The sequence below is a fragment of the Lithobates pipiens genome, unplaced genomic scaffold, assembly GCF_037356315.1.
Source record: "Lithobates pipiens isolate NorthernLeopardFrog02 unplaced genomic scaffold, aLitPip1_a1.2 Scaffold_1, whole genome shotgun sequence".
In the NCBI taxonomy this organism is placed as follows: Eukaryota; Metazoa; Chordata; class Amphibia; order Anura; family Ranidae; genus Lithobates; species Lithobates pipiens.
The window spans coordinates 224943919-224970751 of NW_027507685.1; the positions used below are offsets into that span (position 1 = coordinate 224943919).

The following is a 26833-nucleotide window of genomic DNA, read 5'->3' on the forward strand; positions in this document are numbered from 1 at the left end:
TAAATGTGAGTTAATCTGAAGGATTTAAATCCAAATGGAGATCATGGTATGTGTGTCCACCTCTGCTGGTAAGAGTACCTCATTGAGTGTTTTAAGCATTGATGTTCTCCTTGTCACAAGCATTACATTCTTGTGCAGTCATCATCTCCGAGACACTACGGTTGATCTCCATTCGGATTTAAATCCTTCAGATTGACTCACATTTACCAGTTTCACATTGGTCACTGGACTTTTACTTGCACATTGCACATTACTGTTCACTTTGTGATTTTTATTTATTTTTCACATGGCTATTACAAGCCAAAGGCTCCATGCACACTGAAGCTCAAAAAAGCTATTTCTGGACGCCAGATTGCTGGCAGAAAACGCTGGTTGAAAAACCTGCTTTTAACAGCGTTTTATACTAGCGTTAATGAGTGTTTATGAGCGTTTTACAGCGTTAGCGTTAATGGGCGTTTTTTATAAAAATACACAGAGGACACTCCAAAAATCCCACAATGCATTGAAAAATAGAATGCCGAACACTAATAAACGAGCGTTTATGAGCGTTTATCAGCGTTTGTCGTTTTTTGGCGCTGAAAAACGGCACTTTGAACGCGAATTTCTGGCGTTCAGTAAAAAGCCCATAAACTCCACTGCTCATTAAAGCTGAAAAACGTTCATGTGTGCATGAACACATAGGCTAACATAGAGTGGAGTTTATGGGCTTTTACAAAAAACGCCCAAACGCCAATAAACTGCAGTTTATCAGCTTCAGTGTGCATGGAGCCTTAGTGCTACATATTTTCTTTGCTTGTATTTGTATGTATAGAACAACAGAGGGGGGTATGTGCAGAATAACAGAGGGGGGTATGTATAGAATAACAGAGGGGGGTATGTATAGAATACCAGAGGGGGGTATGTATAGAATACCAGAGGGGGGTATGTGCAGAATAACAGAGGGGGGTATGTGCAGAATAACAGAGGGGGTATGTACAGAAAAATTGCAGATTGAGAAATGTATGGAAATGCAGAATGAATCACAGAGAGGAAATATAATTAATTGCAAAGTAGATATCTCATAGAATAGGGGTCACAGTAGGACTTCTTGGGGGGGGGGGGTCTTTCTGTAATGGAAGGTCTTCTCTGATGATGTACAAGCTCCCAGAAGAAAGGAGAGAAGTGCTGGCACAGTCACACATTGTGGTTGGGTATGAGGGGCGTGTGCTCCCTCCACTCACAGTTCCTCTCTTCTGTCCAGCGTCCAGTATGAGGATATTCCGCCTGGGACTGCGAGGGACATTGACAGCTGTGACAGTGAGTCTGTACAGAACTCTGCCTGGTCTTCTCATATACTGTCCAGGGATCACTTTACCTGCCTGACTGCTCTCACCTGTCTACTACTCCCTAGCCTCCTTACTACTCCCTACCATCCTTACTATTCCCTATCCTCCTTACTACTCCCTACCATCCTTACTACTCCCTATCATCCTTACTATTCCCTATCATCCTTACTACTCCCTATCCTCCTTACTACTCCCTATCCTCCTTACTATTCCCTATCCTTACTATTCCCTATCCTCCTTACCTATGGAGATCTCTCCTCTATCGGATCACTACGGGGTTGATTTACTAAAACTAGAGCATACAAAATCTAGTGCAGCTGTGCATGGTAGCCAATCCATTTCTAAATTCAGCTTGTTCAGTTAAGCTTTGGGGGAAAAAAACTGGAAGCTGATTGGTTTCTATGCAGAGTTGCATTGGATTTTGCATTCTCCAGTTTTAATAAATGAACCTCTATGGATTTTATTTACTAAAGCTAAAGAAGGGAAACATTTGTCACAATTCTGCAGAGCAACCAATCAGCTTCTAACCACAGCTTGTTTAATTAACTTTTAGCAATAAATCCTGGAAGCTGATTGGTTTCTCTGCAGAATTGTGACTAATTTTGCCCTCTCTGTCTTTAGTAAATAAACCCCATTATGTGTCTTACCTCTCTGCTCTGCTTGTTTGTATTCGGATATCTTTACATTGATATGTTTGTTTATGTGCTGAAATTGCGCTTAAAGCATTTGTGCAAGTTCACACAAAAGGAATATTTAATCTTTCAGTGGGTTGAACCTCCCATTGGAATGTTATACTTTTGAGGAACGTTAATTGTGAATTCCCAGCCCTGCCCACTTTCATTAAGAAATGCTTTTCCCTATGGCTCCCTTATCTATTTTTATTTATTGATTTATTATAATTTTTATAATACATTATAAAAAGATCAATGTAGAAGATGGGGGTCAGAGCCGGGACCTCCATTGGGGTATTCTTGGCTATGGATCTGCAGGAACTTTCCGCATAATGCAACTAACAGCCTGAAAATGTCAGCTTAGAGTGGTTTGACCTTCAATATTGACACTTTGTTATACTGTCATTTTTACTGAAAATTTTGTATTCACTTTTTATTTTTTGGCATTTGTTTCCAAATTTTGACATATAGTCGTCCTTTACCATTCTCTGGCACATGCTTTATTTCCACCTCGTGGTGAACTTTGCTGCCTTTCCATACACCAGCAGTGTAGTGTGCAGGAAATATCGGTTGGAGAAGGAAAGGACTGCTGATAAGGAAACAGAATTTCCATTGACTGAAGGGTTTGATGTATCCCCCCCATAGAACAGCACTGGCAGAGTGGGAACCTCTGACATTTCACATCAGAGAAATGCAAAGCCCTAAAGGATTACAGAGTGATATAGAAGAAGGGAAAAAAAAGACAGAGCAGATAGATAAAATACGCATGAGGCTCATATAATCCCCCCACACTTTTAGATTGCAAGCTCTTATGACCAGGACCCTTCTCCTAACTCTCTTTATATTGAATTGTATTGCAACTCTACTATCTTTTTTTAAATAAAAATATTTAATTATTATATATTAAATAGATAATATATATATAAACAAACGATTTAAATAAATAAAAAATTATAAAATAAAAAAAATGTAAAATAAAAAATGATATATACATGGATATATATAGATAGATAGATATCCATGTATATATAAATCTATATATATATATATATATAAATATATATATATATATAAATCTATATATATATATATATAAATATATATATATATATATATATATATATATATATATATATATATATATATATATATATATATATATATATATATATGTATATATATATAAATCTATATATATATATATATATATGTATATATATTGTAAGGGATCTTCCCGGGGTAGGGTGTGTTTGGACACAGTTCACAGCAGACTTGGAATTTGATAAAGCAGATCTTGGCGTTTATTCGTGGTACAAACAGTCCAGCAAACAAAATATACAGCAACACCGTGCTTTCTAAGTACAACAAAAATAAAAGTCCTAGCCAGGCTGGGCGCTTACTAACAGGTTCTGCTCACCTATCTGACACTTACAAACACAGCGTCTTTCGCCTGGACATCGCAGGGTGAGTTTTAGCTCCAGCAGTGGCTGTGCTTGCAGCTTCCTTCAACACACAGATTGTTCATTCCCTGGCTGAGCAATCACCTGCAGACTCTGCAGAGCCTTTAGCTTCCCAGGCTAATTAGGATCAAAGCTCACCTGATCCCAAACCCAGAACTGGATCGGGGGATGTGGAATGACAGGTCCCTCTACCAAACCTACCTGCCATTCCATATAAACCCAGGCCCGGCAAAATTTAAATAACAACTCAGCAGCATATCGCTGCTGAGAAACTGATCCATCCTGGATTTACCATCTCACACTGTGTAGCAACCTAGGTGAGATGTACACCCCCTCAACCACTTCTCCAGTGACATGTCTACATATCCCCCCCCTCTTTTTCAGACCGGAGGGCTGAGCCTTTTGTCCCCACAGACAACTTACCCTTGACAATGCGTCAGCATTTGCCTGTAATTTCCCTGGCCTGTGTTCCACAGTGAAATTAAAGTTTTGTAGGGAGAGAAACCATCTAGTCACTCTTGCATTTCTCTCCTTGTTTAACTTCATCCATGTTAGGGGGGCATGGTCTGTCACCAACTTGAATTTCCTGCCTAGCAAGTAATACTTTAACGATTCTAGGGCCCACTTTACTGCCAAACATTCTCGCTCCACAATGGCATAATTTTTCTCGGCCGGGGTTAGTTTTCTACTCAAGTACGTCACTGGATGCTCCTCACCATTCACTATTTGTGAGAGTACTGCACCTAAGCCTGTGTTAGAGGCATCTGTCTGGACCAGAAATTCTCGCCTGAAATCGGGGGTAACTAAGACAGGTGGTTGGCACAAGGCAGACTTAAGACTTTGGAAAGCCTCCTCGGCCTCTGGGGTCCACGTGACCATTGCTGTCTTTCCGCCCTTTGTCAAGTCAGTTAGTGGAGCAGCAACTGAGGCAAAGTTCGGCACAAATCTACGGTAATACCCCGTAATACCCAGGAAAGCTCTAACCTGTTTCCTTGTCAGGGGTCTAGGCCAATTCTGTATTGCCTCAATTTTATTTAGCTGTGGCTTAATCAACCCTCTCCCAATAATGTAGCCTAGATATTTGGCCTCTTCTAGGGCTAGAGCACACTTCTCGGCATTTATGGTCAACCCCGCATCACTTATGGCATCCAACACGGCCTGTACCTTACAGAGGTGACTTTCCCAATCAGGGCTAAAAATGACCACATCATCGAGGTAGGCAGCTGAGTAATCACGATGTGGTCGCAGAATCAAGTCCATCAACCTCTGGAAAGTTGCAGGCGCTCCATGTAACCCGAATGGCATCACTACATACTGGAATAGCCCATCAGGGGTGGAGAATGCAGTTTTCTCTTTAGCCTCACCAGAAAGTGGAATCTGCCAGTAGCCCTTTGTGAGATCGAGGGTGGTTATGTACCTGGCGTTACCCAACTTCTCAATCAACTCATCTACCCTGGGCATAGGATACGCATCGAACTTGGAGATCTCATTCAACTTTCTGAAATCGTTACAGAACCTCCAAGTTCCATTGGGCTTTGGGATTAGCACAATTGGGCTGGACCATTCACTCTGGGACACCTCAATTACCCCCAGATCAAGCATACGTTTTACCTCGGCAGATACGGCTTCCCTACGTGCCTCGGGTATCCTATAGGGCTTAAGGTTTACTCTGCTTCTAGGCTCAGTTTCAATGTGATGATGGATGAGGTGTGTACGCCCTGGGAGGTCAGAGAACTTGTTTTTGTTTTTCTGTAAAAATTCCTGAGCCTCCTGTTTCTGTGACACTGATAGAGTATCACCTACCTTGACTGGAGGGATTGGTGGTGACAAATTATTAACAGTATTTGTCGCCACCAAGGATTCCCTGTCTTTCCAGGGCTTGATCAAGTTTATGTGATAAACTTGGAAAGGCTTCCTTCTACCTGGTTGGTGCACCTTGTAGTTCACCTCACTGACCTTTTCAACAATTTCATAGGGACCTTGCCACTTCGCCAAGAATTTACTCTCAACAGTGGGGACTAGTATAAGGACCCTATCGCCTGGGTTGAATGTCCTGATTCTTGCGGACCGGTTGTAAATTCTACTTTGGGCCTCTTGAGCCCTCTGGAGGTGTTCCCTTACCAGGGGCATTACAGTGGCTATACGGTCCTGCATTTGTGCTACATGCTCAATAACACTCTTGTATGGGGTGGACTCATTCTCCCATGTCTCTTTTGCAATGTCTAGTAGACCCCTAGGGTGATGACCATAGACCAACTCGAATGGTGAGAACCCTGTGGACGCTTGGGGCACCTCCCTAATAGCAAACATGAGGTAGGGTAATAAATGATCCCAGTCACGCCCATCTTTTGCCACCACTTTCTTCAACATATGTTTCAAAGTTTTATTAAATCTCTCCACCAATCCGTCCGTCTGGGGGTGGTACACAGAGGTACGGATGTGTGAGATTTTAAATAGTCTGCATAATTCCTTCATTACTTTCGACATAAATGGCGTACCTTGGTCAGTTAGGATTTCTTTGGGGATCCCAGTCCTAGAGAACATATAAAACAACTCACGTGCAATTGTTTTAGATGCAGTGTTTCTTAAGGGTACAGCCTCAGGATAGCGGGTCGCATAATCCAGGACTACCAAAATATACTGGTGTCCTCTAGCTGACTTTACAATGGGACCCACTAAATCCATGGCAATACGCTCAAAAGGCACCTCTATAATAGGGAGCGAAACCAAAGGACTGCGAAAATGTGACACTGGGGCACTAACCTGACATGTGGGGCACGACTCACAGTATTTTTTAATGTCATCATATATGGCCGGCCAAAAAAACCTCTGGAGAACCCTCTCTCGCGTTTTGTCAGTCCCCAAGTGTCCCCCAAGAACATGGTTATGTGCCATGTCAAGCACCTGACGCCGGTACGGCTTAGGTACCAGAAGCTGTTCCACAATCTCATCCTTAACCTTATTAACTCTATAGAAAAGATCATTAGTCACCGAAAAATGTGGAAATCTTTTTTCAGCATCTGGTTCCTGAGGTACCCCGTTCATAACAGCAACCTGCTCTCTCGCATTTTTGAGAGTGGGGTCCTGTAATTGTGCAGTCCCAAAATTATCGCTAGACACCTCTAAGTCTAGTATATTTTGCTCAGTGGGAGGAGCCTCCTCCTCCCCAGCCAGGACCTGCAAAGGAAAACAATCATTTTCATCCTGCACACTTTTATCATTCACAGTGGACAAGGCAACCACCTTAGAGGTATCCTCACTCCTTTTGGGGATTTTTCTTTTTTCCCAGAGAGCCCAGAATAAAGGAAAATCGCGCCCCAATATTACATTATGCATGAGGTTTTTAACCACACCCACTTCATATTGTACTGTGCCTTGTTCAGTCCCGACTTTAGCCAGCACTATAGGGTACACTTTTGTATCACCATGTATACACACAACACTCATATGCTTTTTAGACTCTAAGTCCCCAGTCACCAGGCTAGCATGCACCAAGGTTACAAGGCTTCCTGAGTCCATTAACGCTTTAACAGGAAAGTCATTGATTGTAATATCGCAGATTTGCGGTTCAGTCTCTAGTCCAGGAACTGCAGCACAAGATGGTTCCGCAAATAGCGACTGACGCCGGCTAGCGTCACATTCCATGGGTTCAGAGGTAAGAGGGCAATGGGCCGACACGTGTCCCGCCTCATGGCATCTCCAACACTGGATAGGGCCTGGTCTCTTTGGCAAGGAGTCCTTTTCAGAGCCCCTTAGCCACCCGGGACCATCACCAGTCTTTTGTCCCTGAGACACCACTTGAGCCCTTTTCCCCCCCATCAGCACCCCTCCACACTCCCCCAATAGATGGAAGTCTCTTACCAGCCGACGGCACAGATCTGGCGCTCCGGGGAGGTGAAGATGCTGCAGGAACATCACGGAGGTAGTCCTCAGTCGCCTGGAACCTCTCCACAAGGTTGACAAGTTCGTTTGCATTCTTAGGATCACCTTGTCCCACCCAGCGTTGCAAGTCAGTAGGAAGGGCTCGGAGGTAGCGATCCATCACGACCTTCTCTAGGATTTGTGCAGGAGTAGAAGTGTCTGGCTCCAACCACTTTCTTGCCAAATGGATTAGGTCATACATCTGGGACCTCGCTGATTTGTCCAGACTGTAGCTCCAGTTGCGTACCCTCCGGGCACGGACTGCAGTAGTAACTCCTAGTCGGGCAAGTATCTCCTCTTTTAGCCGAGTATAGTCCTTAACCTCTTGCTCACTGAGGTCATAGTAGGCCTTTTGAGGTTCACCTGTTAAATAGGGCGCAATTACCTCTGCCCACTCAGCGGCTGGTAACTTCTCTCGCTCAGCCACGCGCTCAAATACTGTTAGATAGGCCTCAACATCGTCCTCAGCAGTCATCTTTTGCAGCGCTTTCTGCACAGTCCTTCTCCCAGAAAAAATCTCTGGAGCGGCTCCCATCACCACAGGCGCCTCTCGATTTGCTATCAGGTGCTCAATAAGTTGTTGTTGTGCAGCCATGGACTGTTCATGTCGTCTATTGGCCTCTATCTGAGCCTGCTGTTGTGCAGCGATCATCTGCTGTTGTTCAGCCATGGACTGTTCATGTCGTCTATTGGCCTCTGTCTGAGCCTGCTGTTGTTGCAAACTCACTTGCATAAACTGCTTCAGCATCTCCTCCATGTTGCTGGACTGTTTTTGGAGTGTAGTTGCAGCTTTCACCCAGGACATCAGCAGCTGTAGCCAAGTCTGTCCACACCGTTGCCCCTAGCAACCGCGTTGCCCGCTACCTCCACCAATTGTAAGGGATCTTCCCGGGGTAGGGTGTGTTTGGACACAGTTCACAGCAGACTTGGAATTTGATAAAGCAGATCTTGGCGTTTATTCGTGGTACAAACAGTCCAGCAAACAAAATATACAGCAACACCGTGCTTTCTAAGTACAACAAAAATAAAAGTCCTAGCCCGGCTGGGCGCTTACTAACAGGTTCTGCTCACCTATCTGACACTTACAAACACAGCGTCTTTCGCCTGGACATCGCAGGGTGAGTTTTAGCTCCAGCAGTGGCTGTGTTTGCAGCTTCCTTCAACACACAGATTGTTCATTCCCTGGCTGAGAAGCAATCACCTGCAGACTCTGCAGAGCCTTTAGCTTCCCAGGCTAATTAGGATCAAAGCTCACCTGATCCCAAACCCAGAACTGGATCGGGGGATGTGGAATGACAGGTCCCTCTACCAAACCTACCTGCCATTCCATATAAACCCAGGCCCGGCAAAATTTAAATAACAACTCAGCAGCATATCGCTGCTGAGAAACTGATCCATCCTGGATTTACCATCTCACACTGTGTAGCAACCTAGGTGAGATGTACACCCCCTCAACCACTTCTCCAGTGACATGTCTACAATATATAAATCTATATATATATATATATATATATATATATATATATATATATATATATATATAATTTATTTATTTATTTTATATATATATATATATATATATATATATATATATATATATATATATATATATATATATATATTTTTTTTTTTTTTTTTTTATTGGGTAAAATAAGTATTGAACACATCATCATTTTTCTAGGTAAATCTGTTTCTAAAAGATGCTATTGACATGAAATTTTCACCACATATCGGTAACAACCCAAGCAATCCATACATACAAATTGACACCAAACACCAAAACTAAAGCAGAGTTCCACTCAATAGTGGAAATTCCGCTTATTTTTCTACTCTCCCCCTCTGGTGCCACATTTAGCACCTGTTATGGGGGAGGGGGGAGCGGGTACCTGTTTTTGACCGTTTCCCATTTCCGGAGACGGCGCCAACTCTCAGAAGTTTGGCCCCCTTCCTCCGCCACCAGGCCATTTAGAAAGCGTAGCGCGCTTCAAGCATGCGTAGTAGGGAACTGGCTGTGAAGCCAAAAGGTTGCACTGCTGGGTTCCCTTACCAGGATTGGTGGTGGCTGCGCCTGACAGCCGATCCGAAGATCGGCTGGGGTGTTGACAATCACGTGATCTCAGGACAGGTAAAGACCCTAATATTAAAAGTCAGCAGCTGCAGTATTTGTAGCTGCTGATTTTTTTTTTTTGTGGGGGGACCTCCTCTTTAAGTTTTGTATAATATTATGGAATGACACAGGGAAAAAGTATTGAACCCGTGAAAAGGTGGTGGAAAAAAGGTATGGAAAGCCAAGACACCACCTGAAATCTATCAGTATCTAGAAAGCAATCCTGCCTCTCAGAGCAAATTAATATCAGCTGGTTCAGTCTCAACTGATGGCCTATAAAAAGGTGTCTCATTACCAAAGTGTCACACAAGAAACATCTCATGATCGGTAAAAGCAAAGAGCTCTTTTAAGACCTTTGCAACCTTATTGTTGCAAAACATACCGATAGCATTGGTTACAGAAGGATTTCTAAACTTCTGAATGTTCCAGTGAGCACTGTTGGGGACATAACTTGGTAGTGCAAAGAACATCATTTCACCATAAACCGGCCGCTATCAGGTGTTCCTTGCAAGATTTCTGACAGAGGAGTGAAAAGAATTATCAGAAGAGTTGTCAAGGACCACTTGCGGAGAACTTCAAAAAGATCTAAAATTAGCAGGTACAATTTTTTCAAACAAATCAATAAGTAATGCACTCACCCGCCATGGCCTGTATGCACGCCTTCTGAATGTTCCAGTGAGCACTGTTGGGGACATAACTTGGTAGTGGAAAGAACATCATTTCACCATAAACCGGCCGCTATCAGGTGTTCCTTGAAAGATTTCTGACAGAGGAGTGAAAAGAATTATCAGAAGAGTTGTCAAGGACCACTTGCGGAGAACTTCAAAAAGATCTAGAATTAGCAGGTACAATTGTTTCAAACAAATCAATAAGTAATGCACTCACCCGCCATGGCCTGTATGCACGCTCACCACACAAGACTCCATTGCTGAACGAAAAGCATGTTGAAGCTCATTTAAAGTTTGCTGCACAACATTTAGACAAGCCTGTGAAATACTGGGAGAATATAGTCTGGTCAGATGAGACCAAAATTTTACTCTTTGGATGCCATAATACACACCATGTTTGGAGGTCAAATGGCACATCACCCCAAAAACACCCCCATACCAACAGTGAAGTTTGTAGGTGGGAACATCATGGTGTGGGGCTGTTTTTCAGTATACAGTACTGGCAAACTTCATATCATTGAAGGAAGGATGAATGTAAAAATCTACCAAGACATTCTTCATAAAAAACTGCTGCCATCTACCAGGATGATAAGGATGAAACGAGGATGGACATTTCAGCAATACAATGATCCCAAACACAAAGCCAAGGAAACACTCAATTGGTTTCAAAGAAATAAAATAAAGCTGCTAGAATGGCCCAGCCAATCACCTGTCTTGAATCCGTTAGAAAGAACTAAAGATCAGAGTTCATAGAAGAGGTCAACAGAACCTACAAGATCTGAAGACTGTGTGGTAGAATGGGCCAAAATCACACCTGAGCAATGCATGCGACTAGTTTCTCCATACAGGAGGCGTCTTGAAGCCGTCATTACCAACAAAGGACTTTATGCCAAATATTAAATACATTTTAGCTAGCGTCTTTAATTCTTTTTCCCTGTGTCATTCCATTTAGTCATTTAGCAGTCTAGGTATAGTGCAGCAGATACCAGAGATGCTTGTATTCCTTTTCTCCTTGGCACTCCACACCTACAGGCTGCAAGTGATAAATATGAAATATCAGAATTATTTCATATTTTCCTGACTTTAAGCCCTTGTACACATGGTCGGACATTCCGACGGAAAATGTCCGATCGGACCGTGTTAATCCGACCGTGTGTGGGCTCCATCGGACTGTTTCCGTCGGAATATCCGACCGACAAAGTTTTAGAGCTGGGCCATAAACAGCATAATCCGACTGGACAAAGTCTGATCGTTTGTAGAGAATTCCGATCGGACAAAGTGCCACGCATGCTCAGATCAAATAAGTAATGCACTCACAAGACATGCAGGTAGGTTAATTGGCTTCTGTTCAAAATTGGCCCTAGTATATGAATGGGGACCTTGGATTGTGGGCTCCTTGAGGGTAGGGACCGATGTGAGGGATAGGGACAATTGTAGACACTCACTCAGGTTGAACTGGATGGACTGGTGTCTTTATTCAACCTTGCTAACTATGAAACTATGAAACTATGAAATTCCTAGACCAAAGCTATTGGCTACTAACCTGAATGTAGTCCCGTCGTAATGAAATAACGCCATCATGTTCTGAACGATCGGATTTTCCGACAACTTTTTTCTGACCGTGTGTATGCAACACCAGTTTCGGACAAAAATCCGACGGATTTTGTTGTCGGAATGTCCAACCGTGTGTACAAGGGCTAAGACTTAATTCGCATCCAAGTCCAAGTCATGCTCATGTTTTTTTTTATGCCCTTTTTTTTTGGATGCGTTAACGTGCGTCGCACTTAGGGCAGCATATTCACTTGAATGGGCTGCCCTTTGCATGGAAAAATGCCTTAAAGTTGCTCCAGAACCTTTTTGGCATGTTTGGCATGTCCAGTGTCATGTGGCAAACGCACGTCTGCTACCCTCACTTGGGGTGCCATTAACAGTTAATGCTGCCACAAGCGCAAGAAAATGATTGCAGCACATTTAAACTAATGATATTAATGAAAAAGTCAAATATAATACAATATATATATATATATATAAGTGCATACTGAATTTTCAGTTTTCAGTACCGGAACTTTCATTTCGGTGCACCACTATAGCAAACATACCAATACTATCTTGTACTGTAGTTTCCATAGATAGGAAAGTCAAATTATAGGCAATACCTTTAGTTGCCAATACCTTTGGTTGGTCAATCTATTTAAAAAAAATTGCTATTTGTCCTGTGAAAAACTGTATGTTATTAATCTATTTTCTGCCCAGGTTGAATATTAATCATCAGATCAGAAAGAATCAGGAAACTACTGCATTATGGCCACTAGATGGAAATAAATACTTATTTGCTATGAGTGTCAGCTCCATCTAGTGGCCATAATGCAGTACTTTCCTGAGCCACTCTATTTCTTATTGATAAATAACATTCAAACATTCGAAAATGGCTTAATAACATTCGATTTTGCCCCCATTTGCACAGAACGAAGGTGCAGTTTCACAGGAAAAAAATAGCCCTGAATTTGTTTTTGTTTTTATAAATACATCCTTTAGTGTTAAGCAATAAAATATATTTAGTTATTTTAGCCAATGAATGGTATAGTAAAAGATATGGCCCATTTCTTCCTGTAATTATTGTCACCAGCATTTGCAAAAAAAAAAAAAAGCAGACAATACACAATATATTCTTCCAGTTAGAAAAAAAAGTCAACTTCAGATACTCTTAACTCCGGCACCTTATAGAGGAGAAGCGGAAACTCTAAATCCTACTGAGGGGTCAGGAGCTCATTGTGACACTGACTGTATGTATGACATCACCGCTCACAGGCTGAGAGGGAGCCGATCATACATGGAATCACATGACTCCCAACCAAACTAATATTCCCTATAGAATGATATGATGGTGCCATGGCACTGATCAGGAAATATCAGAGAGATAGAGAGTGATAGTGAGAGTGGTGATAAACATTGACTAGAAAAGCGTTGTAAGGCTCCATGCACATTGATGCATTTGCTTGTGCAGCAAAAAGACACTGCATAGTTCTGCATGTCCTGCGTATATCCAGGGTCACCATCTATTTCCTGCACTGAGCTGTTGGCACAGAGATGACACAAATGTCTTACACAGATCGGCCCCTGCTGCAGCCTTTTACATTGTAACATGTCACAAAGTTGCAATCTAAACACTGGTGGGAGAGGAGACTGAGGAGATTCTTCCTCCTGCCTGCAGCAGACTGATGACATCATCTCAGCCTAGGAAAAGTCACTCAAAGCCGATGCAAGTATCCCCTGTCCACACAGTCAAATGGCGCATCCTGCTGCACCCTCCCCCACACAATAGAACCCCATAGCTCTCAACTGTCACTGATTTTGAAGAACTGTCCTTGAATGGAACAATGTCCCCCTTTCCTCCTCATTTTGATCTGATCTATATAGTTGTATATAAAATGCATTACGTTTCTCAGTGCTAAACCTTTCATCCAATTAAAAAAATTGCTGCATTTCTAAATTTCAAAAGCCAGGCCTTCCTAGCTCTGGAGATTTGTTCGTATTTGCTCTTTTAACCTGGGGTGCAAGCCTCTATTGTTTAGCTGTCTTTGATTATGTTTTTTTCCACCTCTGCCATATAAATTGTACAATATTACATGTAAGATGAATAAGACGATCTACGTCTATTGCTCTAATACTTTCTTTTTTTATGTACAATAAAAATATATTTACCTCTAAATTTCAAAAGCCAGTATAAAGAAATAGTAGTGGTAAAAAAAAGCACTTATGGGTTTAACAATTTTTTTTTGCATACTTCTCCTTTAAGGGGGAGTGTCAGGGGGTGTGTCCTATGCCTAAATAGTTTTTGCTAATAGGTGTTCCTCGTTCCCATCTCAAAAAGTTGGGAAGTGTGCAACCCCCACATGGCACATACTCCACCTGTGTGGTGAAGCGCAATGCTGCACCCAAAATCCCAAAACAAACTGCCCCGAACGGCGCGTGCAATGAGGGGGTGGTCTTTTTACCACCTAGCAACGCCCCTGCTCATAGAATTGCGTGTATGGCATGTGGGGGGGTTCACATGCCATACACACAATGCGATGAACAGGGGCTTTGCAGGGTGGGAAAAAGACCAGGGGCTTCAGCCCACAGTCCGAGCCCAACACGGGGGTCGGGGGGGGGGGGTGGGCGGTTGTCGGTAAGCTACCTGACATACACTGACCTACCTGACATACACTGACCTACCTGACACACACTGACCATTACACTGACCCAGACCCACACTGACCTACCTGACACACACTGACCTACCTGACAACCTGACATACGCTGACCATTACACTGACCCAGACCCACACTGACCTACCTGACCATTACACGTGACGTCAGACTTTAGATGACCATGACCCCATCCTGCAGCTTAGCCATAGTGTGCGCCTCCGACACGCCCATCCCAGTAGACAGCAGGTAGCCAGAGACAGGAGAGGAGAGCCGTCTGCCCGAGCGCCAAGTGGGGATCTTCTCATAGTGACGTGGCCGCATTGTAATTAGCGCCTATGATGGATGTCACACGTCCCGCGGTCCTGGCATTGGACCAGTGGGACGTCCATCATAGGCACTGCAGGCTCCAGAAGGCAGGACCTGCTATGCCACTCGTCCACGCTCTGGCTCGGGGCTAATAATAGATTTGTGAATGCCCGAGACCCGGGCTTTTTGGAGACCCATTTGGGGTTCCAGCCCCCCTTAGCCCCCCACTCCCAATGGCGCTGGCTATGAAGACATGGCAAAGGACACCACGCAGCACCGAAAATCCAATGCAAGCAGAACTGCCACCAAACGGCAGTGTGCAATGAGAGGGTGGTTTACCCAAACCATATAATATGAGGTCAAACCTTAAGAGTTTCAATTTATATGCAATCAGACAAGCCCTGCACTACATGGTTTTGGTAAATCTGAACACAAAAATCGGCAGAAAATCGAATAGTGTTTATGGGGTCTTACTCCCTACGAGACATGGTGTACACAGGAGGCAGGGCACAAGGAAGGCATTTATATTATCTACAGGCTGCTGTTGGACTCCCCCAATAAATTTCCCTACATGCGGCCGTGGGACTTGGATTTGGCCTCTGATAATGATCTTGACCATTGGCACTTGTCCTTCCACTTAACTTGCAAAGGTGTGCTAAACATCTCCGTTTGGAGGCTATCAAAGCCATGACTCAATGGTACATGGTCCCTCTTCAGTTGTCAAGGCTTTATCTGTCTTCGACACCCCTGTGTTTCCGAGGTTGGCAAGCAGTTGGAAGTATGTATAACATCTGGGGGGAGTGTCCGTGGTTGTAAAAGTTTCAGGAGGTTCCGATCTCTCAGAATCCACATACAGTATAGCTGTGTTGAATGAGCCTATTGTACACCTGCCTCCATCTAAACAGCGACTGATCTTTTTTATGCTCTTGACGGACAAGCTTTCCATTGCCCGTTCATAGAAGAAAGCTTCAGTGAGCATGTCATTGTACAGATGAAAGGTGTTGTGGATAATGCTTAATGAGCAAATTGCTAGTGCTATTAACCTCCCTGGCGGTACGATTATTTCGGATTTTAGGTGCTAAAAGCCGTACAATTATTTTGCATGAAAATGTGGCGTTTTATATTGTAGTCCTGTAATTCTTAGGAATAACTCTTAAATCTGTCCAAACCAGAGTCTAGCAGACATCCCGGGTATGATAAAGTTTGAAAAATGAAATCATAAATTATATTATAATAAATAACTATAAATAATTATACCAAATAATAATATAACAATAATAAAAATTATTCAATAATGTAATCAAATCAAAAACACAGAAATTTGCTCAGTTGCAGAATTGTCGCTGTCATTACTTTTCAATATTTGATGACGGATCTCCCCACAAATCGCTATCGCTCAATTCTGCGAGTGATTCTAATTTATTATCGCTGTTTTCTAGCTGGTCTAAAATTATTTTTGATGTAAAGGGACAGTTTTGGTTGCTATGGACAATCTCCAGTTTCCAGGCATAAAGAACAGTTTTTATAATATAAAACTGCATGCAGGACACTGGGCAGACCACTAGGGACAAAGAGGATGTGAAATAATTACATACAGCAATGTAATCTGTAAGATTACATTATACTGTATGTAATGTGTGTGTTTCACTTTTTGAATTTGGTGCCGATCTCCGTCCCCGTGCGTCGCAACGCTCGCAGGGAACGGAGATCAACTCCGTGATAGATCCGGAAGATGACGAGCCGCTCGTACAGCGGGGGGACATCGCTGGATCCAGGGGAGAAGGTAAGTAAACCCTCCCTGCATTCAGAAATGCGGTCCCGAGTCTGGCTCGGGGTTACCACTTTTGGTACAAAATCTCCACCCTGAGCCGGACTCGGGAATACCGCCAGGGGGGTTAATGATACTGCTAAACAATTCAAGACCATCTCGAGTCCCTAGGTGGACTATGTACAAGTAAAACTCTTAAGCCCCATACACACTATCAGTTTTTCTGCTGAGTTTTTCCTTCGGATTTACCAAAACCAAATAATATGAGGTCAAACCAGGGCCGTCTTTAATATTGATTGGACCCTGGGCAAAACTTTTCTTGGGGCCCCATCTAGCAGCTAGACTCAAAATCTGTTTACTGAATCAGAGGCAGCTATTGTGATTGGTTGCCAGAGGTTACAGTGTATCATTGCCGCTCACTGACTGGTTGCTAGAGGTTACAGTGTATCATTACCACTCACTGACTGGTTGCTAGAGGTTACAGCACACATTACAGCTCACTGATTAGTTGCTAGAGGTTGCAGCACAGGATTTCTGCTTGTTGATTGGTTGCTAGAGATTACTGTGGATATGACCTCAGGGGGCATGATATCCCCTATTTACATATGAATGCTGCCACTATTTACATATGAATGCTGGTAATTTACATGTAAATGCAGGGTCTGCAGGTGAGTCATCTTTACATAACAATAAGGCAGAGCTGGGCAACATTAATTGCAGCACTTCACACTGAGATATTGGGACACAGCACAGGACTAAAACCTCAGGGGACGAGGAAATTTAAACCAGGATAGTTGGCAAGTATGAGGCAGCCACTTTGGGCCCCAGAACAATGACAGGGCCCAGGGCAGCTGCCCCTTTTGCCCTGCCTTAAAAACGGCCCTGGGTCAAACCTTAGGTGTTTCAATTTGTATGCAATCAGGCAGACCCTTGCACTACATGGTTTTGGTAAACCTGAAGGAAAAACTCAGCAGAATATCTGATAGTGTGTATGGGGCTTAGGAGACTTGATTGGACCAGGCCGTTCCGAGGCACCACCACTTCCTCACCTTCTTTCAGGGTATCCCTCTTCCTCTTTCCTTATTTTCCACTCTTTGTTGTTTCTGGTCTCTTTCTCCTCTGTTACTCTTGAGACATATATTATAAAGGATTTTCTCCTGTGCAAATATACAGTTGGAGTCCTTGTTACTCTTTTGAGGTTCATGATAATACAGTGAAATGTTTGCCATGTCTCTTGTTACTCTTTTATTAGGCTATATGTCAATGCTTTATGTGTGGCTGTGTTTACCTCTCACTGTTTTTGTAAACCATTTGCCAGGGTTCTGGCTGTCTTGATGCATTAAGTGATAAATAATAATAGCACAGTGTGATGATAGCAGTAATAGTTGTGTGTTTGCTCAGCAGAGAAGGATCATGTCTCCCGCCATGTCTCTGTGGACGGCTCTGGTCTTCGCAGCGAGTCTGTCAGTACATGCGCAGGGTCCCAGGTGAGCTATTATTGAACAGTTTACATTTTGTGTGGGTATCACAGACAGTACAGATTGCTGGTGATGAAAAAGAAAATCCAGGAATTCAGCTCCTTTATAAAAAAAATGGCAGGTATACCACGAGTTAAGTCTAAGGAGGTGTCTGCTGCCTCCTAGACTTATCTGTATTATTAGCATTTCACAGGTTTATTGTGCCCTAGGAAGATAACATCCTGAGCTCTAAAGGCTGCTCACTTCCTTCATGAGCAGAGCTACTGGAACTGCAATACTGCCCTTCCCCTCTTTTTTCCCATTCAGAGAAGCCTTTGTATTACGTGAAATCATTATCTCAATACAAAGGCTTCTGTGAATGGCTAACACAGAGTGAAGGAGCAGTTACAGCTCCTGTGTGTGCTTCTCTCTTCTCAGATTCTGGAGTGTATCTTCTGGGAGTGAAATAAACATGTCACATATAAGTAATAGAGATAAGTCCTTAAGGTGACATGCACCAAATTGGACTTAACTCATAGTGTGCCTGCACTTTTTGTAAAGTTGCTGAATTACTGGAATTCAACTTTGAATATCATTCATTCTTTGTGCAGGAAGGCCCAATAATGTCTCTACTGAGTTCCCTGCCCAGTGGGTATCAAATCTGTGGCCAGGTGTTGCGGAACTACAAGTCCTATCATGCCTCTGCCTTTGAGAGTCGTGCTTGTAACTGTCAGCCTTGTGATGCCTCATGGGACTTCTAGTTCTGCAACAGCTTGAGGGTCACAGGTTGGACACCCAGTAGACCTTATGCCTCCTATATGAGTACTGTGGACATTGATCTGTTGAACCTGGAGGTGTCACTGAGAAAAACTGACACCGCACATTGGATTGCTACCTCCCCATTTTTCTGAATGGAAGCTTCAATAAGGGAAATGCACACACTTTGAGAGTTGCTCCTGTTTTTGTGCACCTCTTCATCTAAGGCATGTGTGCTCAACCTGTGGCCCTCCAGCTGTTGCCAAACTACAAGTCCCATCATTCCTCTGCCTTTGAGAGACAGGCTTATAACTGTCAGCCTTGCAATGCCTCATGGGAACAGCTGGACAGCCACAGGTTGAGCACCCATGATATCAAGCATTCACCCAGCTGTCACATATAATCCTGTATTTTGCCCAATATGTCTATTTGCTATGATTGTCAGCACCATCTAGTAGCTATAATGTGGTATTTTCCTGAAGTTCCTAAATCAGGGAAATACTGTATTATGGCCACTAGATGGAGCTAACAATCATATGAAATGACGTAGGGATTATTCATGACAGCTGAATGAATGTTGGGGCAATTTGTACTGCAAATTTTTCATAAAAAGATTTTTGTGCCTTTAACTAAGGCCTTTCAATAGGTAGAGGATAACCTTTGTTTAGAGCAACCTATCTACTATACTGACACCACTAAACCTACAGTTCCTCACATTATCAGTTCATTATATTCAGCACCGCACCCAACCAAACCTTTCTGACTGCACATTTTCTACAATGAGCAAAACCAGTCCATCTCAGATTATACGGAGACTTGAACAGAATTTATTCTATACAGTGGGTATTGAAAAGAATCCCCCCCCCCCCCCCCCCCCTAACAACAATCACAATGTTGTTTTGCGGGCTGAAGTGAAGACAGACACAGTTGTTGTTGTATCCAGCTGTATTTACTCAGTGCAGCTTATAACATCCAAGTGAAAGATATAACACCAAAATGTCAGAAAACAAAATAAAAAAATTTAAAAGGAGAATCACTAAGTTGGAAAAAGGATCACCCCCATGTGTCAGTATTTTGTTGAACCACCTTTTGCTTTAATTACAGCCTTTAGTCTGTTGGGATATGTCTCTACTAAAGTTGCACATCTAGAATTTGCAATATTTGCCTCCTCTTCTTTGCTCAAGTTCGGGTAAATGTGATGGTGACCGTTTGTGGACTTCAGTCTTCAAGTCATTCCACAGATTTCCAATGGGATTTAAGTCTGGGCTCTGACTAGGCCATACAAGGACATCCACCTTTTTCTCCTTCAACCAATGTGTGGTCATTCTTGCTGTGTGCTTTGGGTCATTGTCATGTTGGAAGGAAAACCTTATTCCCATTGACAACTTTCTGGCAGAGGGCAGCAGATTTCCCTCAAGAATTTGATGGTATTTTGCCCCATCCATTTTTCCTTCTATCCTGACTAGTGCTCCAGTCCCTGCTGCAAAGAAACACCCCCATGACAGGATATTACCCCCCACACCCATAACAGGATATTACCCCCTCCATTCTGTAATGTAGGAATGATGTTCTTTGGGTGCATTTCCGCCACACATATCGTTTGGTGTTGAGACAAAATATTTAAATTTTAGTCTCATCTGATCATAACACCTTTTTCCATGAGGCCTCAGAATCTTCAAGGTGCATTTTGGCAAAGCTCAGTCATGGCTGCATGTGGCCTTCCTTGAGGAGTGGCTTTTTTCTTGCAACCCTCCCATACAGGCCACATTTGTGGAGAATTTGTGATATTGTTGTCACATGTCCACAATGACCACTCTTTGTCATAAATTCCAGCAACTGCTTTCGAGTTGCTGTAGGCCTCTTAGTAGCCTCTCTGACCAGTTTCCTCCTCGCTCTTTCATCCAGGTTGGAGCAACGTCCTGATCCAGGGACGGTCTGTGTTGTCCCAAATACCTTCCACATCTTAATAATAAACATCACTGTGCTTCTAGGCATTGATAAAGACTATGAATTTGTTTGTATCCATCTCCTGACTTGTGCCTGTGCACAGCTTTAGTGCGGAGATCCCGAAGACAGTACCTTGCAACCCATAGTTGATTGTTTGCTTCAGTTGCACTACCAGAGACTGAAATGCTCCAGGGAAGCTCTTTTCATGCTGAGCTAATGAAAATGACCAAAGCTGACCACAATTGAAAGTCAAATGGCTTTGTGGGCCATTGAGAAGGTGATTAGCTACACCTGATTGAGTTTACAAGTCATTTGTAGGAGGGATGTGATCCTTTTTTCAACTCAGTGATTCTATTTTTAATGTATTTTTTTTTTATTCTGATATGTTGGTGCTGCATTTCTCACTTGGATCAGGGGTGTCAAACTCAATTTCATTGTGGGCTGCATTAGCAGTATGGTTGCCCTCAAAGGGCCTGTTGTATCTAGGGTGCACTACATACAAGGTGCAGAGTTCAGGAGTGTGTTATGCACAGAGTGCAGGGTTCAGGAGGGCGCTATGTACAGAGTGCATGATTTGGGGGTGCACTATGTATAGAGTGCAGGGTTTAGGGGTGCGTTATGTACAGAGTGCAGAGTTCAGGAGTGTGTTATGTACAGCATGCAGGGTTCAGGAGTGTGTTATGTACAGATTGCAAGGTTCAGGAGTGCGTTATGTACAGCATGCAGTGTTCAGGAGGGTGTTATTTACAGAGTGCAGGAGTGCGTTATTTACAGAGTGCATAGTTCAGGAGTGTGTTATTTACAGAGTGCATAGTTCAGGAGTGTGTTATTTACAGAGTGCAGGGTTCAGGAGTGCGTTATGTACAGCATGCAGTGTTCAGGAGTGCATTATGTACAGCATGCAGGGTTCAGGGGTGCGTTATGTACAGAGGGTAGGGTTCCTATTTACAGAGCGCAGGGTTTAGGGGTGTGATATGTACAGAGTGCAGGGTTCAGGAGTGCGTTATGTACAGCATGCAGGGTTCAGGGGTGCGTTATGTACAGAAGGTAGGGTTCCTATTTACAGAGTGCAGGGTTTAGGGGTGCACTATGCACAGGGTGGAACCCCAACTCCTTCCTCTCAAAGCTTCTTTGTATCTCTCTCTCCTACCTGACCTGGCTCTAGTACCTCCCTATGTAGGCCACTCTGCCTCTCTCTCTCAGATTCTGAAAATCTGTCCCCGTCATGCCCTGCTATGAGTGCTCACAAAGATTTGTTTGTTCCTGAGAGCAAAGCTGGCCCTTGGTAACACAGAAGGCTTCTGGGGGGGGGGGGGGGGCTGGAGCAGAGGGTGAGTGCCAGAGGTTGTGGACAGCTGGATAAAACAAAAACTGTGTCTGTCTTCATTTCAGCAACAAAATATGATTATTTTAAAGAGGGGTGATTCTTTTCTATACCTATTGTAAGTGTTTTACCCTCTGCTCTATTTCGTTATGCCAGTCTTAAAGCAAGGATGCTAACATATACAGTCGGTTTTTAGTAGTTAAAGTTGTATATTCTGTACAAATGTGAAATGTACATTAAAAATTATTACCTGTCAAATGTTAAAGTAACGAAACCAAATGATTCGTCCCTGAGAGATCAGCTGATCGGGTCTTACAATGTGTTGTCTTGTTTTTCAGCACCTTCATTGGGGTGTGTTCAAGACAGGTGGAAAAAGTTCCCCTTGTTTACAATGAGACATTTATTCAGCCGGTGTACCAACCGTACCTGACCACATGCCGGGGCCACAGGACCTGCAGCACCTACCGGTAAGAATGAGGGCTCCGTACACTGGTATGAAGTATTACTGCATGATGGTGGGCGGGATGCTTGAACCAGGGAATGCTGTTCATTGGCTGTCCTCCCTGATTCTGTGTCAGGCTGTGATCTTTAGTAGCTCCTACCTATTATATACTCAGGGCTGATCACATGATCTCTCACACACCAACAATAAGTCAGTTTGATTGTCGATTGATATTTAAACATCTAACACTACATAATAAGGAAGATCTTGTTGGACAGATTTACCAAATTGGTTTCAAGGTTACAGATTACAAACACAAATTGGTCCCTGGTGGGTCCCAGGAGCCTGTTCGTGTTTACATTATATATTAAATGACTGTAAGGCTGCTGAGTCAATGCTGGGAGGGGGTAGCCGAGGGAGTTGAGCTGATGTATAACTGCTGAGAGGGGGAGCAGAGAGAGCTGAGCTGCTGTGTAACTGCTGGGAGGGAGGAGCTGAGGGAGTTGAGCTGATGTATAACTGCTGAGAGGGGGAGTAGAGGGAGCTGAGCTGCTGAGTCAATGCTGGGAGAGGGAGTTGAGCTGATGTGTAACTGCTCAGAGGGAGAGCAGAGGAAGTTGAGCTGCTGAGTCAATACTGGGAGGGGAGAGGGAGTTGAGTTGGTTTGCAACTGCTGGGAGGAGGGAGCAGAGCAGCTGAGTCACTTTGGGAAATGGTGCAAAACTGCTAAATTACTGATAGGTCTTCTTTGTCTGCCACTGCTGACTTCTCCTTCGGAAAGTACCAGAGGCTTGGCTGTCATGCTGACCCATTGTCTCTTGGAGGACAGTAAGGGCAGCCTCCAATTAATGCTGGGAGAGGGAGCCGAGCTGGTGTGTAACTGCTGGCAGGGGGGAGCAGAGGGAATTGAGCTGCTGAGTCAATACTGGGATTGGGGGGGGGGGGGGGCGAGGGAGTTGAGCTGCTGAGTCAATACTGGAAGGAGGGAGCAGAGGGAGCTGAGCTCATGTGTAACTGCTGGGAGGGGGGGAGCTGAGGGAGCTGAACTGCTGAGTCAATGCTGGGAGGGAGGAGCTGAGGGAGTTGAGCTGGGGTATAACTGCTGGGAGGGGGAGCAGAGGAAGTTGAGCTGCTGAGTCAATGCTGGGAGGGGGGAGCAGAGGGAGCTGAGCTTATGTGTAACTGCTGGGAGGGGGGGAGCCGAGGGAGTTGAGCTGGGGTATAACTGCTGAGAGGGGGAGCAGAGGGAACTGAACTGCTGAGTCAATGCTGGGAGAGGGAACCGAGATAGTGTGTAACTGCTTGGAGGGGGAGCAGAGGAAGTTGAGCTGCTGAGTCAATACTGGGAGGGCGGAGCAATGGGAGTAGATATGATGTATAACTGCTGGGAGGGGGGGAGGAGAGAGAATTGAGCTGGTGTATAACTGCTGAGAGGGGGAGCAGAGAGAGCTGAACTGCTGAGCCAGTGCTGGGGGGGGGGGGGGGAGCAGAGGGAGTTGAGTTGGTGTATAACTGCTGGGAGGGGGGAGCAGAGCAGCTGAGTCACTTGGGGAAATGGTGCAAAACTGCTAAATTGCTGATAGGACTTCTTAGTCTGCCATTGCTGACTTCTCCTTCGGGAAAGTACCAAAGGCTTGGCTGTCATGCTGACCCATTGTCAGTACCTTCAGACCCAGAAAAAGTGAAGCCAGGCAGGTAGCATCTTCTAATGGAGGACAGCAAGGGCAGCCTCCAGTTATTTTTCCAGGACAGGTTTCTTCCCACAATCCTAATGCTGACTATTAGCATTCATAGTGAGATTTCCCCAGGGAGGTGAGTTGTATATGGTAGGTTGTATTGATATCCTTGTACCTGGCCCCCGGGGGACATATGGCTGTGATAGAAGCTGACCCTTCCCTCTGTACAGGACGGTGTACTCGGTGGCAGTGCGGCAGGTGAAGAAGGAGGTTGTCCAGGTGAAGTCGGTGTGTTGCCCGGGGTGGAGGAAGAAGGAGCCCAATTCTGAATCCTGTGAAGAAGGTGAGAGCGAAGTTCTCCTACATTGTGCCAGGAAATGACCTTCTAAGACCCGGAGGCTTCCATGACGGATATTAAAGGAGGCCTCCGGGTCTTAGAAGGTCATTTCCTGACCTGACAAAAATCGCACCATGCTTGTTCAGGTACCAAATATTTTCAATGGCACCTAAACTCAGGTGCGATTCTGCCGTGGTTGTTACATGATAAATCGCTCTGCAATCACAGCCAACTGCACAGCGCGAAGCTTGCTGCCCAGGCCAAGCTCCTGGTTCCTTTTGAGTGACCAGCTTTGTGCAATGCGGTTTTTGCAGCAACTGCAGCACTCAGGATTAGGTACCATTGAAAATGCCATTGTCAGTATTGCAGAGTGTTTTAGGGTCGCAGGCAGAATCGTGGCAATTCAGCCCACGATCGACAAACGCCACGGTGAGAGCGGGGGCCTGAGATTTCAGTTCAAGGCACATAAAAATTTGAAATGACAGTCTTTTTATTCTCCAGGGCCTCTGCTTTTAGAATATCGATAATGTTCTGGGGGTTTTGATAATTTTGATGAAGATTTTAACGTGTGCAAAAAAGTGAAAGGATTTGCTCTAGAGCTGAACTGGTGAAAATAATTTTATATTTTTAATGGCGCCCTTTGAGGCCCGTTCACAACAAGTGTGGTTTGGGAATGCATTAAAAATTGTGTGTTTTCCTGCACCGCACAAAAACGCGCTGCTTATTGCAGACACACAGGGGTGCCGTTACTTGTCATGCATGCTTCACTTTAACCACCTCAATACCGGGCACTTACACCCCCTTCCTGCCCAGGCCAATTTTCAGGTTTCAGCGCTGTCACACTTTGAATGACAATTGCACGGTCACACTACACTGTAATCATGTGACATTTTTATCATTTTCTTCACACAAATAGAGCTTTCTTTTGGTGGTACTTAGCCACTTCAATAACCACCCATTGTCATATGACATCCGTAGATGGGATCTCCCATCCTGGGCAGGCGTCATATGACGTCCTGGGCTTCCCGGCCCTCTGGGGGGTCACTTGGGCCCAGATGCGCATGCCCGGCGGCTGCGATGTCCGCCGGGCTCCCATGATTGCCCGTTAACCAAGCAGCTGTGTGTATAAACACACAGATCCACGTCCTGTCAGAGGAACACTGATCGGTCTCCTCCCCTTGTTAGTCCCCTCGACCTACAGTTAGAATCACTCCCTAGGACACACAGTTAACCCCTTGATCGCCCCCTAGTGTTAACCCCTCCCCTGCCAGTGACATTTATACAGTAATCAATGCATTTTTATAGCTGTATAAATGCCAATGGTCCCAAAATGGTGTCAAAAGTGTCAGATGTGTCTACCACAATATCGCAGTCACGATAAAAATAGCAGATCACTGCCATTACTAAAAAAAATAATAATAATAATAAAATGTCATAAAACTATTCCCTATTTTGTAGATGCTATAACTTTTGCGCAAACCAATCAATATATGCTTATTGTGATATTTTTTTTACCAAAAATATGTAGAAGAATATATATTGGCCTAAACTGAGAAAAAAATTTATTTAAAAAAAAAAAAAATTGTGATATTTATTATAGCAAAAAGTAAAAAATATTGTGTTTTTTTTAAAACTTAAGGCTTTTCTTTTGTTTATAGCGCAAAAAAAAAATGTAGAGGTGATCAAATACCACCAAAAGAAAGCTCTATTTGTGGGAGAAAAAAATTATAAAAATTTAATTTGGGTACTGTGTCACATGACCGCGCAAATTGTCATTCAAAGTGCGACAGCGCTGAAAACTGAAAATTGGCTTGTGCAGGAAGGGGGTGAAAATGGGCAGTATTGAAGGGGCTTATCACTCCTGGGTTGTTTTTTTTTTTTTTCACATTTCAAGTTTATTCACTCGTATAAAATACAGTCAGAGTTGAACAGTTACAGCATTAAAGCGGGAGTCCGCCGTTTTTTTTTTTTAAAGCCAGCAGCTACAAATACAGCAGCTGCTGACTTTTAAAATAAGGACACTTACCCGCCCAGCGCGCCCGCGATGTCGGCACCCGAAGCCGATCTCTCGATCGTCTCTCGGGTGCTGCCGCCGCCATCTTGGGTATGGGAATCAGGAAGTGGAGCCTTTCGGCTTCATTTCCCGGTTCCCTACTGCGCATGCGCGAATCGCGCTGCGCAATAAGGATGGACCCGCTGCCTCTGGGATCTGTGTGTTTCCCAGCAGGCAGCGGGGGACTTTCGGAAAGGGGCGTAGATCTACGCCCCTTTCCGCAGAGAGCTATCCCGGAAGTGGGTGCAGTTACCTGGATTATCCAGGTAACTGCACCCCCCTCCCCCCTGAAAGGTGCAGATCGTGGCGCCGGAGGGGGGGGAGGATTCCAATGAGCGGAAGGTCCACTTTAGGGTGGACCTCCGCTTTAAGAACTCAAATTCAAGATGCACATATGGTATTCAGTCAGAAACATATCGTAGAC

General features: G+C 44.1%; 1 protein-coding gene across 2 annotated transcripts in view; it reads left to right on the top strand.

The window, feature by feature from the left end:
* Positions 1 to 1157: 1157 nt before the first annotated feature.
* EGFL8 (EGF like domain multiple 8) overlaps positions 1158 to 26833 on the top strand; it is a 58497-nt gene continuing 32821 nt past the window's right edge. The window contains exons 1-4 of one of the 2 annotated variants that reach the window (XM_077483750.1): positions 1158 to 1296; positions 17822 to 17904; positions 22240 to 22368; positions 24250 to 24362. In XM_077483750.1, coding sequence (XP_077339876.1) covers positions 1249 to 1296; positions 17822 to 17904; positions 22240 to 22368; positions 24250 to 24362 — 373 coding nt within the window. In that variant the 5' untranslated portion in view covers positions 1158 to 1248. Of the gene's footprint in view, positions 1297 to 17818; positions 17905 to 22239; positions 22369 to 24249; positions 24363 to 26833 lie in introns of both variants that reach the window. The other variant, XM_077483741.1, reaches the window with a different exon arrangement.